Source organism: Dipodomys merriami, unplaced genomic scaffold, assembly GCF_024711535.1.
Source record: "Dipodomys merriami isolate MVZ:Mamm:240054 unplaced genomic scaffold, mDipMer1.0.p SCAF_198, whole genome shotgun sequence".
Taxonomy (NCBI): Eukaryota; Metazoa; Chordata; class Mammalia; order Rodentia; family Heteromyidae; genus Dipodomys; species Dipodomys merriami.
This window is the reverse complement of record NW_027203359.1, coordinates 427,414-441,596: the sequence shown is the minus strand read 5'-3', so window position 1 is coordinate 441,596 and position 14,183 is coordinate 427,414. Positions and strand designations below refer to the sequence as shown.

Sequence of the window (14,183 nt, the reverse complement as noted above, 5' to 3'; positions counted from 1 at the left end):
TGTGGTATTAACATATATACCATATATATGATATATCACATATGATATATATATATATATATATATTTTTTTTTTTTCCTGGTTGTAAGTTCTTTGCTTTGCAAAGACTGTGAGAATGTACTGGCAGAAGCCAAGAAAATATAGAAGGAATTAGATTTTGAGAGAATTTAATCATGGAGACCAGAACATAAAATTGGATAAGGCAGAATTTGGTAATGAAAAACTAATTTATTAGGATCCTGGAGAATTCCTACAGTCCATATTCCATATCTATTCAGTAGTAGGATGTTCTCCAAAAACATGAGAGTACCAGCAAAGAGGATGATAGGGTGCCACAACTAAGACCTAATAATGCCTTCATCTATTTGTGATAGGGAGCATGTTGATAGTATATTATGAGGGTATATTATAGAGAGTGCTGAGAGCTAGGGAAGAATGGTCTAGGAGTCCATTTCCCACTCACCTTTGCCCAGATGTGGAGACTTGTTGAGCTTCTTCGTCACTGAATGGAGAGTCTTCACTCCCAACACAATTCCATCTTTTCATCTCTGTATATTTTATTGTGATGATAGGGTTCAACTTTGATTTTTATTTTGAATGCTCCCCTTCCTTCCTCCCTCCCTCCCTCTCCTTTTCCATCCTTCCTTCCTTGCTTGCTTCCTTCCTTCCCTCCTCTCTCATTCTTTCTTTTGTGCTAGTCCTGGGGCTTGGACTCAGAGCCTAGGCTCTATCTTAGGTCTTTTTTGCTCAAGGCCAGAGTTCTACTGCTTGAGCCCCAGCTCCACTTCTGGATTTTTGATGGCTAATTGGAGATGAAAGTTTCATAGACTTTCCTGTCTGGACTGGTTTGAACCATGATCCTCAGATCTCAGCTTCCTGAGGAGATAGGATTAGAGGCATGAGCCACTTTATGCTGGGTTTTGAATGCTCTTTTGGTTTTGCTTTGCTGCCAGCTTTGGTTTAACCTTGGTTTTGAGAAAACTCTCAACTCCACTTCCCACTTCTCTTCATAACCTCTGCCAGTTATATTCTTTGTCGTTAAGGTAACAATTCAGGTAATTACTTCCAAAATGATTGCTTTTTTTTTTTTTTTTTTTTTTTTTTTGTCGGTTGTGGGGATTGGCTTCTGGGTCTGGGCACTGTCCCTGAGCTCTTCAGCTCAAGGCAAGCCCTCTACCATCTGAACCACAGCACCACTTCTGGCTTTCCGGTAGTTAATTGGAGAGTCTTATGGATTTTTCCTGCCTGGGCTGGCTTTGAACTGTGATCCTCAGATCTCAGCCTCTTGAATAGCTAGGATTACATGCATGAGCCACCAGCACCTGGCAAAATGATTGACTTTTATGAAAGACAACTTACAACTCCCCTTGGAAAGATTTTCATTTGGCCCCTATGGGATATTTGAGATCCCATTAAATGTGTTTAGCTACTAGGTACTTGCAAATCTTGGGGGTCTTAGATCTCTTCCCATCCACAAGAAGCTCATTTGCTTGGTAAGAGAAAGCTGTAACATAAGAAAATGTGTCTGATCTTGGACAATCTTTTAAGGACTCTCTCTTTTCCCATCAGTCCACAACCTTGGCTCCTCTTTTCTCTGTTTTGTCTAAATATACACATCATCTTCCAGCTCCTTGGAAGCAGGTGTGCTGAGAGCACACCGAGATATAGCTTCTGGAATTCGACATAGTTGCATGTAGGTTTGTTACCATGCATAGTGTTCTACCAACACCCCCTGATGGCGTCACACTCCCCTCTTTTTGGATGCTGTAGTCTGGTTTTGGAGTTGCCTTCAGAAACCCAAAGAGCTTCTTTATTTCCCATGAAGCTTTGGATGCACATCCACTGATGAGTGTCCTCCAGTGTTTAACTCTGCTGGCCCAAATTCACCTTCCTTTTTCTTTCTTTCTTTCTTTTTTCTTTTCTTTTCTTTTTTCTTTTTTTTTTTTTTGTCAGTCGTGGGCCTGAACTCTGGGCCTGGGCGCTGTCCCTCAGCTCTTCAGCTCAAGGCTAGTGCTCTACCACTTGAGCCACAGTGCCACTCCTGGCTTTTTCTGCTTATGTGGTGCTGAGGAATTGAACCCAGGGCCTCGTGCATGCAAGGCAAGCACTCTACCACTGAGCCACCTTCCCAGCCCTCACCTTCCTCTTTCTTACCCAGAAACAAGGTTCTAGGCTTTGGGGCCCACAAAATAAGCTACAGGCAGTTACGAGTTGCAAACAAAAACCAAAAATAAACAAAAAACCCCAGAAAAATGCATTCTACACAGAGTTGATTAGTATTTTATATTTTTCCAAAGAAATCTCCAGGATAATTTATATAAGTGCTGAAATAAATTTCTTATGTATTCAAAATAAGAGAATGGAATTGTAAACTTATTGGCAGATAATACTTTGAATTATAATAGTAATTCTGTAGTCTTTTTATCTGGTTTTGTTTTGTAAACTTAACATTTAAGCATGTTGTTCTGGGATTTGTCTGATGAAATGAGATTTAGGATGTTGTTTAGTTTATGCTATGAGACACTGCTATTTGATATGTTCACTTTGTTTCCTTGAATCCATTTTCGAATTGCTGCCCCTGGGTGGATGTTCCGCAGCTGGAACATAAATACTGTAAAAATCAACGCCCCCATCACTACGGCTGTTGCCACGGCAATAAGCGTATGTCCTGGAAATGGCAATGGCACGTCATCAACGTAAATCTGCCACAAAACAAAGGAAAGTCATTAAGCTTTCTGAGTCCAATGTGAAACAGTGGACATTGTATGATACCCATACCCAGCAATGCTCTGCTCAGAGTAATGCAGACATTCAGCAGTCTCACCCATCACAACATCATTCTGCACATTCCCCGTCTGGCTCCAAGTCTCGTCTCACACAAGAATCATCATTGTCCTTCGTCTCTCTTGGATTGATACTAGTCATGTCATTTCCCGGCCCTCACCCTCTCTTGGATAGCTCGTGCGTTCATAGTACCTGAAATTCTTCGACTAAGTTACAAAAAGTGACCCCTGGAACAACAGACACTCTAAAGTGAAACAGCTCAGACCCCTGGGGGAGAAAACACACCATGTCATAGCAGCAATATGCACCTTTAAGTAAAACCAGACATTGTCCCACATTCCTATGGATGCTTCATAGAAAGATTCCATTCTATTTTTAAGACTTTTGGACATATCTATTTTATATCAAAATGAAAAAGGGATTGCTACCCAGGAATTCACTAACTGATACTTTTTACAGAATTTAAAAAAACTCCCACAAAACCTAATTTGGTCTTGATGAGTACTTGAGGCTCAACCTCATTTTTTTTGTTGTTGTTGGTGGTGGTGGTCGTGGGGCCTGACCTCTGGGCCTGGGCGCTGTCCCTCAGCTCTTCAGCTCAAGGCTAGCACTCTACCACATGCGCCACAGTGCCACTTTAGGCTTTTTCTGCTTTTGTGGTGCTGAGGAATCGAACCCAGGGCCTCATGCATGCAAGGCAAGCACTCTACCACTGAGCCACCTTCCCAGCCACTAAACATCATATTTATGGTATACTCCATCATTTTTTATTAGTTTTTCACAATTACCTGGATTGTATGAGTATCACATGGTTAGATAGGCAGCTGGTACTAGAAGACACAGGCTTGTGAATATCCCTTGAGCCCATTTCTTCCTCTAACTTTTGGAAACAGCCTTTCTGCAGTCCTTTATATAATCTCACTTACAGGTCAGCATGAAAATAGTAACTTAATATTAAGTTTCTGAGCCCTTTACAAATAATAACACCCAGGGAAATCAAAAAAGAAGAAAAACTGTCCATATATTTTAAAGTTGCTACTCCCACTTGGTGTCTGTGGCTCACACTTGTAATCCTAGCTACTCAGAAGACAGACCTTAGGATCACAGTTGAAAGCTGGCCCGTGCATAAAGGTTTGTGAGACTCTTATCAGCAATTAACCAGCAAAAAAAAAAAGATGTGAGTGGAGCTGTGGTTCCACTGACACAGTACCAGCTTGAGTAAAAAGGCTAAGGGATAGCACCCAGGCCCTGAGTGCAAGCCCCAGTATTGCCACACACACAAAAGGTTGCTATTCCAATCATTCATGGATATCTACAGTTTAAAATCAATCTTAATTTAGACATATATGTTTTATAGAAACTTAAAATAGTAAAAACAAAAATGTCATCAACTTACCTTTATACTTAGGTTGAGACCTAAAGGATTATATACTGAAGCACCAAGAACTGGTTCCAAATATCTTTTCATTTTTTTAATATTTTCAGGTATAGTGTGTCCTAAAATACATGAAATATATATTTTAAGCACTTAGGTTATTTTTCTTATTTTGTCTAAAAATTTGTCACTTATATTAAGGTACAATGATAGTATGTTTAACATGACTATTCTGCTTGACTTTTTAGACCATATATCTATGCATGTGTGTGTATATATATATATATATATATATATATATATATTTTTTTTTTTTATAATATCAGTCATAGTGCTTGAACTCAGGGCCTGAGTGCTGCCCTTGAGCTCTTTCTTTTTTTTATCTTTATTTAATCTTATTTTATTTTTTTTTAAATTTAATTTTATTTTATTTGTGAACATACTGTACAGAGGAGTTACAATTACATGGGCAGGACCCTTGAGCTCTTTCATTCAAGACTAGCACTTTACCTCTTGGAGCAACTGTACCACTTCCAGTTTTCTGGTGGTTAATTGTAGATAAGAGTCTCATATACTTTCCTGTCCAGGCTGGCTTTGAACCATAACCCTCAAATCTCAGCTTCCTGGGAAGCTAGGATTACAAGTATGAGCCAACAGTGCCTGGCTTTGTAGACTCTATCTTTAGGTGCATATCTTATTTTTCCTATCATGGTCTCTTCCAGAAGGTCAAGACTCCTGAGCACCTTGCTTCAGACTGACCTCTTCCTTCCAGCCCTCTGTTCATGACCAGTCCTGGCCAAACATCCTTTGATTTTTGGTTGTAAGATCATCTCAGCACCTTCTTAGTGATGAGTAAGTGCTTCCTAATATGAAGGCAGTGAATTTTTATGATAGAATCACTTAAGTCCTTTCAGAGGAAATGATTAGGGCCAGGGTAGGTGTTTAATGGTATAAAGGTATGTGAAATATAAAGGAAACGATAGATTCTGATTATAGTCTTAGCCAATTTTCATGGTGGAAATACTTCTACCATTTAATGTCTATTTTCTTTTCTTTTTGAGACTGATCTTGCTAAGTAGTTTAGCCTGGTCTTGAACTTACAACCTCCTGCTTCAGCTTCCCAAGTGTTGGGGCTATTGATATATTCCATGGATAATTTCAAGGTACCAATAGTTTAACAATCAGGCACATAAAATGTTTTAATATTTAAAAATCCAGCCTCCAAATCTGGTAAAAGCAGTCGCTAGGATACTATAGAAAGTACAGAAAATGGGCTGGGAAGGTGGCTCAGTGGTAGAGCGCTTGCTTTGCATGCATGAGGCCCTGGGTTCGATTCCTCAGCACCAAATAAGCAAAAAGAAAAAAGCAGGAAGTGGCGCTGTGGCTCAAGTAGTAGAGCACTAGCCTTGAGCTGAAGAGCTGAGGGACAGCGCCCAGGCCTGGACCCCCCCCCCCAAAAAAAAGAAAGTACAGAAAATATCTGGACTATCACTGGATTTTTAAAATTTCAAGATGCTGGACAAATTAGACTCTGAATATTGAACATCTGGATATTTAGTAGCATATTAATGGCTGCTTAAATGTTTTATTTCCAACTAGGCACTCGTAGCTCATACCTGCATCCTAGCTACTCAGGAGGCTGAGATCTGAGTATTGTGGTTTGAAGCCAGCCAGGGCAGGAAAGTCTATGAGGTTCTTACCTCCAATTAACCACTAGAAAAGTAAGTGGCTCTATTGGTTTAAAACAGTGGAGTGCTAGCTCTACTGAGTGAAAAGCTCAGGGACAGGGCCAGTGCCCTGAGTTCAAGGCCCATGACCAAAACAAAAGTTTTATTTCTTTTTATCTAGTCATTGATTCTATTGCCACTGACTTCTACTTACTCATCTTCTCATCTCAATGTATTTACACAAAAACAAACAAAATGTTTGAGGTATAAACTGAGTTTTTAAAAAAACTTTTACTCTTACCCAGTTTTCTGTTCATGATTGGTACTCTACCACTTGAGCCATGCCTCCAGCCTGATTTTGTGTGGTTAATTGGAGATGGAACCTCAGGGACTTTTCTGCCTGGGTTGGCTTCAAACGAAGATCCTCCAGATCTCAGCTTCCTGAGCAGCTAGACTTATAGGACTGTGCTACCAGCATCCTGCTTCCATTTTATTTTAACAAAATATTTATGAAGTGGTGCTGTGGCTAAAGTGATAGAGTGCTAGCTTTGAGCAACAAAGCTCAAGGACAGCACCTAGGCCACGAATTTAAGTTCTAGGACTAGCACACACATAGAAACTATTTTGCATCTTTTCAGTTCCTGTAACATAAACTTTTAAAGGAAGTCTTCTCTATTTCCAGTCAGATCTAGCCATACCTCTTATAGCATATTCTGCAGCATGACTTCAATTGATCATCATTACTAATCTACAAAGTGACCTTCTGTTTTAATGAGTGCAGTTCAAATTCTTTTTTTTTTTTTTTGTTAGTTGTAGGACTTGAACTCTGGGCCTGGGCACTGTCCCTGAGCTCTTCAGCTCAAAGCAAGTGCTCTACCACTTGAGCCACAGTGCCACTTCCGGTTTTCTGGTGGTTAACTGGAGATAAGAGTGTCATGGACTTTCCTGCCTAAGCTGGCTTTGAACCAAGATCCTTAGATCTCAGCCTCCTGAATAGCTGGATTACAGGCGTAAGCCACCAGTGCCCAGCTTCAAATTCTTCAGACTGCTCTTCTGCCATCAAATTCAGGTGACAAGGAGTGTACAACCACACACTCACTCATTCTGACCCTTTCCCAAAGAATGACTGGCAAGCTCTTAGCCACACAGGCTTCATAAGCCACGGGCGTTCGCAAACCAGCAGTGGCATCAGTTAGAGGATAAAAGGATGAAAGAAGACAGCAAAGCCTACTTAGTTCCCAGTTTTTCCTCGTGTTAACTTCAGTCACTGTGACCAGGTATGTAGGTTTCACCGGGATAAGTCCATCCTCGCTGTAAATTTCCAAGGAAACTGGATATTGTGTAACTGGAAACTTAAAACGTGGAACCTAAAACACAAATTCCACAAATGTATGTAAATTTTCCATATGAAAATTCATTTTGTTTCCTGGTGGAGAATCAGTGTGTATTCCCAATAGAGGAGCTATTCTAAATGAAGTTCCCGGTAGGATTTACACCTTTCAGGCCTGAACTAAATTGCTCAGGACTTCAAAGGCAATACACAAACACTGAAATTTATAACTTTCTGTTGGCCCTTTTTGTTTGTTTGTTTGTTATGGGGCTTGAACTCTGGGCCTGGGCGCTGTCCCTCAGCTCAAGGCGAGCGCTCTACCACTTGAGTCACAGTGCCACTTCCAGTTTTCTGGTGGTGAATTGGACTTTTCCTGCCTGGGCTGGCTTTGAACTGTGATCCTCAGATTTCAGCCTCCTGAGTTGCTAGGATTACAGGTGTGAGCCACCAGCACCTGGCTTGTTGGACTTTTTAAAAAATCAGGTATTTAAGATCTTTCAAACTTTTAAAAAATGTTGCTTACAGCCCCATCCCCCACTACTGCCCATTATAGTCCTCCAGGCTTTGGCTGTCAAGTTCAAATACAACTCCAACACCTGTTAACAGGTGATATTTAACAAGCTGTCCAGCTTCTCTGTGACTCAGATGAGATAAATCATAGAGAAGATCTAGAGCAGTGTGTAGCAGGAAACAAATGCTCAAGAAATACTGCTCTTACAGCAACCTAAAGGTGAGGCAAGAGGATCAAAAGTTTAAGGCCAGCCAGGGATAAGTAGTAAGACAAATAAAAGAAGGAAGGAGGAAGGAAAAAAGGAAAAAAAAGAAAAAGGAAAAAAAGATGTTAATTTAACAGCATGGTTTCTATAATAACAACCCTTACAATTTATTATTTGTTGATTTTATGTCCAACCCTGTATTATATATATCAAATCTTCATATAGTTACAAATATTGTCTATTACATTATACAGTCTTTCTTTATAGTGTCTTATGATATCTTTAAAATGGATCTATCTGAATATTATACCAACTGCACATATGGTGTTGCTAATGTATACACATTATTGTATTAGTCTTTGGGTGCTTTAATACCAACAGAATGAAATGTTATTTGGCATAGAACCTGTCACTACCACTAGATGGAGCTCCTTGAAAACAGAGCCTTCATGTTCTTTAGTCTTAAGAATCTGATACATAATAGACTTTCAAAACTTTCTTCAAGGAAGTGGCGCTGTAGCTCAAGTGGTAGAGCACTCGCCTTGAGCTGAAGAGCTGAAGGACAGCGCCCAGGCCCAGAGTTCAAGCCCCACGACCGACAAAAAAAAAAACAAACCACAAAAACATCAAAACTTTCTTCAATGACTCACTCTTGACATTATCAGTTAATGCATCCAGTTTAATAGGTTACAAGTTTCTATCATGTAACATAGTGTGTGTGTGTGTGTGTGTGTGTGTGTGTGTGTGTGTGTGTGTATCCCATGAGATGGACAAGGCAGTATTTTTATTTTACAGATAAAGTTAATTAATTCCTCTAGGTATATTTAAGTCCAGGGTCTTCCAACTGTGTGTCAAATTCATTTCTATGTCCTAATAGACATTTTTATTATGTCTGAATTTTCGTGTTTAGCTAAAGGTGCATGTCCAAGTCTTATTTATCAGAAAGTAATGAATAATTTCTTACTTTTTCTTTGCAGTCGGAGAAAGCGACAGAGTCTGAAAGCTTCTGGTCATTTGTGCAGTTGCACTCCTCCCGGTTGGAGGCGCCAGCGCACTGTTTGTATTTCCCTGTTTCCTGCAAACAGAGGCAACAGACCTTGACTTGTTTGCTCTGTTGCAGGATTTCTCTGAACTGAGTAAGTATTCAATAAACATTTGTTGCCTGAATAAATACAATTTCCAAGAAGTTAAAAGAGGAAAGTATTCATTAATAATAAATAGGACAGGTTTAGGGTGTAGCTCAGATGTATGGTGCTTGTCTAGACACACACACATACACACACACACACACACACGCACACACGCACACACGCACACAGAGCCTACTAAAACAAGCATACAAAATTTCTGAATTGAAATAACCTCCTTGCATGGTAATTTGAGCCCAAGTATTGTTCATATACTGCTAGTTGACTTCAGTGCAGTTATTTTGGACCCCAAAGCCTTTGTCATTCACTGAGCTCCACTCAAAACCTCCGTCTAATCATATATATTCTTTTTGGCACTAGTGGTGTTTGGACTCAGGGCCTCGTGCTTGCTATGTAGGCACTCTACCTGAATTCAGGGCCCCGGCACTGTTCTGAGAGTTTTGCTCAAGGCTTGCACTCTACCATTGAGTCATATAGCTCCACTTCTGGTATTTTTGGTGGTTATTGGAGATAAGAATCTCACGGACTTTGCTGTCCCAGCTGGCTTCCAACTGTGATCCTCAAATCTCAGCCTCCTGAGCAGCTAGGATTATAGGCATTAGCTACCGGTACCTGGACGTTTTGGTAATATTTGAGATAAGGTCTAGACAACGACCAGTCTTTACCAGGTTGGGCATGGATTGAGATCTTTTGATTTTATACTTCTGGCTGTAGCTGATAGGCATGTACTACCAGAACCCAGTTTTTATTTTTCTGTTGAGATTGAGTCATAAGTTTCTGTTTTTGTTTTTGTTTTTTTTTGTCGTGGGGCCTGAACTCTAGGCCTGGGCACTGTCCCTCAGCTACCACTTGAGCTACAACGCCACTTCTGGTTTTTTTCTTTTTGCTTATGTGGTGCTGAAGAATCGAACCCAGGGCCTCAGGCATGCAAGGCAAGCCCTCTACCACTGAGCCAACTTCCCAGCCCCTGAGTCATAAGTTTCTGTGCCTGTGCTGCACTAGAATCATGATCCTTTCAGTATCAGTCTGCCATGTAGCTTGGATTAATCCTTTTGCCTTCGGCCCTTGAGTGCAGGATTATGGGTACATGGGACACACTCACTTAAGTTTTCTTAAGTGGTCCTGGGACATGAACTCAAAGCCTCCTATTTTTTAGACAGTAACTCTACTACTTGAGTCAAGTTTTAATCTCATTTTCTTCAATTATTTTTCAGCTATGGTTTGGCATTTTTGCTAGGGCCAACCAGAATCATGATCCTATTTAGGACTCCACCTAACTGGTATTATACATTCAGCTTATTGGTAAAGTTAGACCTCATTAAATTTCTATTTGGACTGACCTCAAACTATGATCTTTTCAAAACTCTGCCTCTCAAGTGACTGACATTTAAGAGGCAAGCCACCAGGCATGGCCATTATTCAACACTTTTTAGGCACATCCTATCACTGACAGTATTGTGGGCACTATGAATACAGTAGAGATTTTTTAAAAAACTTGCCTCATGAAGGTACCTTCTTAAGGGGTCAGAAAGGCAGTAAATAAATTAGTAAAATATATAAAATTATAATTAATGATAAGTTGGGCAAGGCCTCATTTTGATCCTCGCATTTAAGCAAGACCCTGGGGAAGGTGACAGAGTGAACGCATGCTGTCTGGTGAAAGCGCACTCTAGAGAGGGATGTTCTGCAACTGCCAAGGCCCTGAGGTTGAAACACACATGGCCAGCAAATTTGTAAAACAGCAAAGAGGTCAATGTGGTGAGAATAGTTGAGCAGTGGGAAGAGGCGTTGGGATAGGGATCAGGTAAAGCCAAATCAGAGTCAAGGAGGGCCTTAGAAGTCACTGTAAAAATTTTGTCTTCATGGGGATGGGAAGGTGGCTCAGTGGTAGAGTGCTTGCCTCACATGCATGAGGCCCTGGGTTCGATTCCTTAGCACCACATAACCAGGAAAGGCCGGAAAGGCACTATGGCTCAAGTGGAAGAGCACTAGCCTTGAGCTGAAGAACTCAGGGACAGTGCCCAAGCCTAGAGTTCAAGCCCCACAACCAGCAAAAACAAAAAACAGCCCCCCTCCAAAAAAAAGAAAAACAAACTTTGGTCTTCACTCTGAATGAGAAGAGAAAACAATGAAGAATCTTGAACAAACCAAGTATCAATTTTAGGTCTCTGAGCAGGGAGGTGTGTGTATGAATGGATATAAGTGCTTATACATTTGCATATGGATACAGGCAAGTAGGTGCATTCTTCTGGTACCCATGAAGTTCCAGTTGAGAACTGGAGAAGCTACCTGTGAGAAGCTACATCACAATGTACTTTTCCTCTAAACTCTAAGGCCTCCCTTTGCTCTTTCTTTCTGTTCAACTTTACCTCCAGAAGGATGCCTGGCTACTTCTAGAGTGTCAAGGTTCTGCTGAGATTGGGCTATTTTCTAGGCAACAACCTGATGTTGGTTCAAACAGTCTTGTTTCCTAGTAGATAGAATTCCTGTCAGGGGGCTGGAAGATCTGGGATGGACCTGCCAGTATCCATTGACCAAAGATGCTCACTGGCCTGTTCTCTTTGAAATTCAAATACAAGACAGGGAGAGGTCAAGGGTAGAGTCCATTTAGATTTCTTGGCTCCAGAACTATATGCAAGAATAGCTGTTAACCGACAGGGGCTAAAGAAGTAGAGAAGGAAAAGGGGCAACAATCATAGTGATAGCCATGGTAACAATAATAATAATAATTGCTGAAGCTTCTTATTTAGTCCACACAGCTAGGTCCATCTATAATTTTACTGAATGATTTCTTTTTTTGGGGGGGGGAGGGCCCTAGAATGGGACTTGAATTCAGTGTCTGTCACTTTTGCTCATTGGCTAGCATTCTACCAACTGAGCCATGCTTCCAATGCCTACTGAATGATTTCTTAAGTACAAAATTAATACTATGGGGCTGGGACTGTGACTTAGTGGTAGAATGTTTGCCTAGCATGCATGAGGCCCTGAGTTCAATTCTTCGATTCCACATAATCAAAAAAATAATAAAATTAATAAAAAATTGAAAAAAGAAAACACACACGAACAACAACTAATGAAAAAATTAATACTATGTTAGTCTATATATAGGAAAAAAGTCATTTACCTGTGACTTATGGAATAGATTTCTAGGTATGGGTTTGCTAGGATCTGCATGATAAAAATTATCTGTGAGTGGAATAGCAATTCCCATATTAGATGGAGGCCTGTAGTTTACCTGCAAGTGATTAAACAAAGAAAATGTACAACACATTATCACTTATGAAGATGTACTAATGTAAATATAGATATTTCCCCCTGAAAAGCATTAAATGCAATTTTGTCCTTTTGTAGCCTAAAGTATTAAGGTAAATTTCTCTTCTCCAACACTACCCCTTATTTTAATCAGTTTCAGAAACCTCCACTCCCAGAGGAAGAGTGGTAAATGCAGTAATAATATTCAGGTGATTTGAGGGGATGCATGGGGTTGGGAAAGCTGGGGGAAAATGATGAAAGGGATGACATCGATCAAGATACATTGTATTCATAAACTGATGTGTTGCACCAAGACCTCTTTGTACAACTACTTAATGATAATAAAATAATAAAAAGTAAGCCTCAACCCATGGTTATATAACTTGGAGCTTGTAAACAAGTGCAAACCACTTTTGGTACCTAAATTAATTACCATAAAGTCAATGTGATAATGTTTATGCATTTTGTAAAAGAGATTTAGTGATGTCCTTAAATACTTCAATATTATTGGCTATTTGCTTTTAGTCACAGGAAAACAATATAAGTAGCTAGTTAGTTAACATCTATTTTTTTTAAAAAAGGGTCACAGATTCTGATGAGGCAAAAGTTAAACTCATTACATTGAAATGGGACCAATTAGATACACTAACTTAGGCTAAGTCTGTGTGAGATCAAATAGCTATCTGTATCACAAAAACCCAAAATCACAAGATAGTATAACCAAGTTAAGTTACCAAGGAAAATATCATTATTTTAGAAAGTGTTTACATTTTAGAGTTAAGTAATCATTATTGCCTCCTCAAGACAAGATTGCAAAAGGACCGAAGCATTTGAGAATCTCAGAAAAGAAATCCTGAAACAGGATTCCATGCATGCAGAAGGAATACATCATTGGAACTCTCATACCCATATACTTTGATCCTCCCCCCCACCCCCCCAATCTCCCGGTCACTTGTGGAGTTGTCCCTGAGTTCTTTGGCTCAAGGCTAGTGTTCTACCACTTTGAGCCACAGCTCCACTTCCAGTTCTTAAGTGGTTAATTGGAGATAAAGAGTCTCTTGGGGACTTTTCTGCCCAAGCTGGCTTCAAACCATGATGCTCAGATCTCAGCCTCCCGAGTAGCTAGAATTACAGGCATGAGTCACAGGTGCCCAGATTTACCTAGATTTCTTACCGGCAGTGTTTTGATCCTGTTGAAACCCTGACTGTCTTGGTGTTCTCCGCTAAGCCAGTCCTCGGGAGGGATGACCATGCTGGGGATATGGCGCATAGCCCTGAGGTAACTGCAGCTGCTTTTGAGTGTGGGCACCAGCGTGGTCACGAAGCACTCTGATGAGGCTTCCCACATAACCAATGCCAGAGAAGTGGAACCCTGGAAATAACCAGATAAAGAAAGATTACTTAAACTTAACTCATGGCCCTGACTGTTTTCACCCAAATTTCCATATTGAACTGTAAACCCTGGGCCCTCAGAAGATGACTGTGTTTAGATACAGAGACTTTAAAGAGGCAATCAAAACCGTATCATTACGAGCCATGCCTTTCTAAGATTTGGGCACAGACAAGACAGACTGAGGGGTGATCACATAAGGACCAAAAAGAAGATGGCCAACTGCGTACCAAGAAGAGAGGCTTTAGGAGACACAAAAACATCTAGTTCTTAGGTCTGCAGCTTCCAGAACTGTAGGAAGGCTAATTTCTAGCCAGGTACCAGGGGCTCATACCTGTAATCCTAGCTACTCAGGAAGCTGAGATCTGAGGACCATGGTTTGATGCCAGCCCAGGAAGGAAAGTCCTTGAGACTCTCATCTCCAATTAACTATCAGCTCCCTCCCAACCTCTCCTCCACTCAAAAAAAAAGTGCAGCTGTGGCTCAAAGTGGTAGAACACTAGCTTTGAGCAAAAAAACCT

The 14,183-nt window shown here is 40.5% G+C and overlaps 1 protein-coding gene across 4 annotated transcripts in view; it reads right to left on the bottom strand.

Moving 5' to 3' along the window:
• Positions 1-2,312: 2,312 nt before the first annotated feature.
• The window catches only part of LOC138831485 (cation channel sperm-associated auxiliary subunit beta-like), an 80,729-nt gene continuing 68,858 nt past the window's right edge, over positions 2,313-14,183 (bottom strand). For 3 of the 4 annotated variants that reach the window (XM_070028547.1, XM_070028545.1, XM_070028546.1), the window contains exons 21-27: positions 13,447-13,644; positions 12,145-12,255; positions 8,837-8,947; positions 7,058-7,193; positions 4,181-4,281; positions 2,977-3,051; positions 2,313-2,702 (exon numbers count right to left, since the gene is read on the bottom strand). In XM_070028547.1, the coding sequence (XP_069884648.1) occupies positions 2,514-2,702; positions 2,977-3,051; positions 4,181-4,281; positions 7,058-7,193; positions 8,837-8,947; positions 12,145-12,255; positions 13,447-13,644 (921 nt within the window). In that variant the 3' untranslated portion in view covers positions 2,313-2,513. The remainder of the gene's footprint in view (positions 2,703-2,976; positions 3,052-4,180; positions 4,282-7,057; positions 7,194-8,836; positions 8,948-12,144; positions 12,256-13,446; positions 13,645-14,183) is intronic. The other variant, XM_070028548.1, reaches the window with a different exon arrangement.